Source organism: Cucurbita pepo, chromosome LG19 (assembly GCF_002806865.2).
Source record: "Cucurbita pepo subsp. pepo cultivar mu-cu-16 chromosome LG19, ASM280686v2, whole genome shotgun sequence".
Lineage (NCBI taxonomy): Eukaryota > Viridiplantae > Streptophyta > Magnoliopsida > Cucurbitales > Cucurbitaceae > Cucurbita > Cucurbita pepo.
This window is the reverse complement of record NC_036656.1, coordinates 1339515-1345344: the sequence shown is the minus strand read 5'-3', so window position 1 is coordinate 1345344 and position 5830 is coordinate 1339515. Positions and strand designations below refer to the sequence as shown.

The following is a 5830-nucleotide window of genomic DNA, read 5'->3' as shown; positions in this document are numbered from 1 at the left end:
TAATATAAGCTCCCAATGCTCTTTGACTTAGGGATCAGTTTACTTTGCTTGTAACAATAAGAAGCTCAAAGTGTTGTGAGATCTCTTTATGAACTGTTAGGCATTACTATGAGGCTTTGCTGAGAACTTGAATGAGTTTGTTGGCCAAATGTGTCTATTTTTGCTTGAGCTTTCTCTGGGTTAGAGTTGTTGATGCACATCAGACTTCTTCATCACTGATTTGTTCATAAAGTTCTTCTGGATTTGGGTTTTTAATGCTTACTCTGGATGTTTGTTTTAAGTTTTAAGGCAATAAACCCTTTTTCTTGTTCTTTCTTTGTTTCTGTACAAATCTTTTTAGAAGATTAAGGCTAAAATTGAGAATTTCAAAGCCCAAGTTGAGAAAAAAAAAGAAAAAAACTCAAAAGATTATGAACTATTGTACTATCTAACAACCGCACCGAAACAACGATAGAGTACACTTGTTACTTGTTCTGATCCAACAAACAAATTAGTAGTAAAAAATTTGAACTTTCCAGACGTTGTTCCGGCCCAACAAACAAGTTAGTAGTAAGAAATTTGAACTTTACCAACAATGTCTGTGTATGACTTCCTATAACTATGGGCAATATACGTATTGACTTTCTATAACTATGGGCAATATACGCATTGGACGAAAAAAACAAATCCAAAGAATCCATCTAAAACACAAAGATGTCACCTATGGCAACTAGTCAGCCTTCCTTGTCACTACCCTTACATGTCCTTGCTTTTACCTAAAAACATTTTGTCAAAACGGGTTATTGACATGCAAAATCCACGTAACATTGATGACGTTCCAACAAACTTTAATTCGACACCTGTGCAATAACAATAGAACTAATTGGACATGTCTTTTCTCGTCAATTATTGATGGTTAATACGGGTTGTATGATAGGATCTTTATATGTCAGTTAGGGTAGAGCTAGCTAGACAATCCTAATATAATTGACGGTTAATACGGGTTGTATGATAGGATCTTTATATGTCAGTTAGGGTAGAGCTAGCTAGACAATCCTAATATAATTGACGGTTAATACGGGTTGTATGATAGGATCTTTATATGTCAGTTAGGGTAGAGCTAGCTAGACAATCCTAATATAATTGACGGTTAATACGGGTTGTATGATAGGATCTTTATATGTCAGTTAGGGTAGAGCTAGCTAGACAATCCTAATATAATTGACGGTTAATACGGGTTGTATGATAGGATCTTTATATGTCAGTTAGGGTAGAGCTAGCTAGACAATCCTAATATAAGGTGAGCTAGCTAGACAATCCTAATATAAGGTGAGCTAGCTAGACAATCCTAAGTATGCCATGAGCTAATAACCCACTTTGAAAAGAAAAGTGGTCTTGATTTACAATATCTTAGTTTTTTACTGAGTATAATGCTCAATCTGTTTTCAAAGTAAAGATAAGGGCCTAATCCTTCTCAGTCTTTCACCGATAATAAAATACAACCAAAAATTTTAAGGCATTATAAGATAAGTCAGAACCTATTGTATACAACAAGTTTAAACATGTGCCTGCAGTGATTGGCCCCTTCCCTTGCAAATTTGAGTGAAAAGCACAGCCATGAGTATTGCTTGCTTGAACTGACGTGGGAGCTTTTCAATTTACCTGCAACTCTCAAATGTGTATTCTGTTGCAAACTATGTTGAAATAATTACAAAGGTGAACACGAACACGGTCGTGTTCGTCATCGAACAGCCTCTGGTGCAGAATTGCAGTAAGGTGTGTGCAAACAAACCAACTTGGTGCACATCAAACACAAAATAGAGAACCCCAGACCAATCACAAGTCCACTGCTACTCTTCTGTGTATCCAACCGCATTGCTCTCTTGATTACACTTCCAAAGCTTGGAAGTAACCCTCCGCAAGCCAGCACCATCACATGATCTAACCCGCTGTAGTCGATACCTGCGAGTATTGCTCCAATGGCAGAGATTGGACCGACGAATCCAATGAGCGCAGCGCTCATGAGAGATCCATGCCAGCTATCAGTTGCTCCAAATATACAACTAGCTACTGCTACACCCCGGGGGAGGCCGTGCAGAGAAACAGGGAGAACCATGTGACGACCAAATCCATAAGCTTTCGGGGCAGCAACTCCTAGTGCAAGCCCTTCGGCTAAAGCATGAAATGCAACTGCTCCACATGATAGGAAAGACTGAAGGGTGTGCACACTTACTGAAAAATTGGTCGACGCGGGTAAATCATTCACCGAAGCTCTTTTCTGGCCAGCAAGCTTCAGCAGACTGGAACTTGAGAAGTGGATGAACGAAGCGCCTAACATTAGAAGCGTTACAAGAGGGATGAAATCCATTTTTGAAGAAAAGAGTAGCTGCAACGGTCGCCAGGCACCGAGGATGAAAGCAATTCCGGAAGCAGCACCCATGAGGAGGGCATGCTGAAGATGGAAAGCAAGAGTGAATGCAACAAGAACAAGGCCACCGAGCAGTGGCCCGACGCCAAAAAGTAAGGAAACAAAGAAGCCAGAAACATCTTCTGAGCTGAAACACAAAATATCGAATCGATCAAATTGAAGAAAATAGTAATGAAAACTATAAAGACGAGTCTGTTGCGGAAAAATCACGATAAGCCAAAATTTTACACAAAGATAACAATAAGCTTATGACATCGTTCGCAGAACTGAGCAGCAGAATCACAAAAAGAAAGTTCTAGCATAATTTAAACAAGCACAGGAATCAAAAAAAAAAAAAAAAAGGTAGGTCCCAAAGAACTCACTTGTATTCATGGGTGAAACTTTGGAACAATGTGCTTAGAGCTTCCATGAAAGCCACAGAAAGTGTGGCTGCAGATGCAACTTGTGATGGTGAGGCTTCCTGTAACCACAAAGCAAAGAAAACCAAAATTACTAACCGACTTCAAGTTATTCCAATTTTCCCCAATTTGAATTTAACACAAACTTTTTAAATAAATAACAGAAAAATTATGACAGTACAAACACCAGATAATTTAGAGTAACAATAAATTTGTTCAAGAATAGGCAAAATCTAAACATCATCGCGGAACGCCCTAAGTACACGCACACTTAAAACTTCATCTCAAGAAATAAAAATAACAAACATTTAAAAAGAATGTCACAAGAGTGACCATATTTCGTCTATCGAGTCATATTTCGTCTAACGAGGCATCAGAAGCCTCACTCTTTGCATGTGCACTAGGCATCAGGAGCCTCAAGCCAGTTTCAGGTGACACCAGGAGTTTTAAGTAAACGAGTTTTCAAGTTCGGAGGAGATCGAGTTCAGGATCTTGTAGAGCTAAAGTATCTCCAATATTCCGAAGTCCTTACCACCCCGACACCCCTAGATAGTTCTATTTAGAAGAATAGATAAATGTAAATCCGTTTTAAGTACGAGAACTTAGACCCCTTAAATTTTCTCAGTCTACCTTCAGGTTGATAGGGGAAAAAATGAAATTGAGGATCTTAAAGCTGGGACTACCTTAAATGCATCCGGAAGAACTTCAGCGATCACCATCCATATCATACATCCAGCAGCAAAGCCCGTACAGAAGGGAAGGAACTTATTAAATGCATCAGCACATATGAACGAAGGAACTGCTACAATAGGCTGAGACATTGAAATTGCAACAGAGTTAAAAACTCAAATTATACAACAAAACTGTATACTTTCTATCATATTTACTAGGATCCATTGAGATGACATGTAGATGACTGAGATTAATCGATTAAACATATAATAAAAATAAATAAAGAGAATCCCATCCAAGAACAAGCATTGATAATGTTATGGGCTATCCACCATGCCATCCAAGCACATGAGCCTCTTCATTATGAAAAATCAAACCAGTGTTTGGATGATGCATCTGGCGAGAAATGATTGAGCATACCCAAAAAAATTGCTCCAAAACAAATCCACTAAGCTGACTGTGGCAACAGATGATGTTGAAGGCTAATGGAAACATAGGGATTGTCTTGTGCTTTTGAACATACGAATTCTTGTTTACATCGCATAATGTTCTTTTTAATCAATCTCGGATACCTTTTCCTATGTCGAAACGAAAGAGGAGGGAAACAGCTTAACAATTTATAAATGCAATACCTGAGGTAACGACGTAATCACACTCCATAACAAGGCATTCTGCGGTGAGACACCCCTTGAGGCAAGAACCATACTCACAGCTAATCCCTCAGGTATGTTATGCACGGCGATAGCTAAAGTCACCAAAAGACCTTGAGAGAAACCCTTTGACCCCGCAAAAGAAACACCGACACCAGAGCCCTCACCAAATGAATGAAGAGTCATTATCCCAATTACAAGAACAACTTTAGTTGCATCCGCACCTTTTATATCTAACATACTCACTTCTCCATACTGTTCAAGAAACTGAAAATCAACAAATGAAAAGAAGAAATGAGATCTGGATGTCGTAGTCAAATGATCCGGAAAATAAATGCATAAACACAGGGGTTAAATACAGATTAACGTTAAATATGCTATGAAAACGATGAGCCATGAACCCATGATCCTGTCTTATCTTACATAAACAAAACAGCATAGTTTAGACTCCTCCACGAATAACTCGTGGCAACAAGTAAAGAACGCCCAAGAAGCAGCGACTGAATTTACAAGGTAAAATCTCAAGGGCAAGGATAAACTATATTAAGTAGAAAGATCAGGGCTACTACCTTCTTACAAAGCCAAATAAAAATTCCACCAGCTAGAATCCCAATTACAACCCAATTGCCGGCACCATGTTCTTGCCCTTCTTGAATAAGATCAAAGCTAGCAGCCAACATCACCCCAGAAGCCATTCCATTGCATAAACCAGCCCACTGTGGATCAAGTTCCACAAAGAAGAACGGAACGGCCCCTAAACCAGTGGCAGCAGCCATGGCCAATGTAAATACCGCAACAGTTGATACCGATACTCTGCTCCCTTCTTTTCTCTCATGCAGCAAGTACTTAGCATCCTCAAAACCAAACACATTCTCCGTACCAGAGCCATCAATAACTTTCATTCCTACATTTCTATCTGGAGCGGATATAATCTTTTGCGAATTACCATGTTCGAGCTCTGCTATAGCAAGACCACAGAACAATACGGACAGTAGAGAAAACAACAGAACTTGCTTATAACCAACTGCCATTTTTTCGCTCAAGCAGATTTCACACAGTGATTACAACATCATGAATTGGATGGATGAACAGCATTCTTCTCACAGATAATTATGAACACATATTTGTCAATCTCCCAAGCACCAGATCGAACAGTCTCACTACTTCACCACAATCCGAAAAGCGTTTCAGACACTGTTTCCAAGTCAAAGAGCTTATAGCATAAGACTTCCACGAGCAGGCATCGTTCAATTCAAACTTTTAAAAATAAAATAAAATGAAACCCCACCTTTTCTGGTTAGATTAAGACTAAGGAGACGCCTTTGCAGCTATGCTGTGAATCAAGGAATGATCATAAGAATGAGAATTTGCATTACATATTAAAGAAAGCTAAAAAAAAATGCAAAAGTTTTCCAATTGTTCAACAGAAATACAACTATACATCAAATGAACACACCATGAATGGCATTCGCAGATCCAATTGTTCTGACAATTTTCAAAACTAGCAACAAGGAGAGTTGAAATAGATTCCCCTAAAAAATAGGCAATCCAATCGGCAATGCAATTTTATGAACTTTACATCAAAATCTCCTATAAATTCGCAAGAAATCTTCTCCAAAACCCAAATAAAACAACACAAAGAAAGTGCGGGACACAATGAGAAGGTCAATAACCATCGCATCGAAAATCACTTCCACGATTTA

The 5830-nt window shown here is 38.7% G+C and overlaps 2 protein-coding genes across 2 annotated transcripts in view; one reads left to right on the top strand and one right to left on the bottom strand.

Annotated features, from left to right (window-relative positions):
- LOC111781229 (protein RETICULATA-RELATED 3, chloroplastic-like) overlaps nt 1-261 on the top strand; it is a 13005-nt gene extending 12744 nt beyond the window's left edge. The window contains exon 3 of the mRNA XM_023661710.1: nt 5-261. The gene's annotated coding sequence lies outside the window, so the exon portion shown is untranslated. The remainder of the gene's footprint in view (nt 1-4) is intronic.
- Nucleotides 262-1376: 1115 nt separating this feature from the next.
- Nucleotides 1377-5517, bottom strand: LOC111781561 (putative zinc transporter At3g08650). Its single transcript, XM_023662228.1, has 6 exons — nt 5416-5517; nt 4697-5321; nt 4110-4394; nt 3489-3617; nt 2770-2867; nt 1377-2534 (listed from the first exon to the last, which is right to left on the bottom strand). The coding sequence occupies exons 2-6, from the start codon at nt 5156-5158 to the stop codon at nt 1721-1723; spliced, it is 1788 nt and encodes a 595-aa protein (XP_023517996.1). The 5' UTR covers nt 5159-5321; nt 5416-5517; the 3' UTR covers nt 1377-1720.
- Nucleotides 5518-5830: the final 313 nt, after the last annotated feature.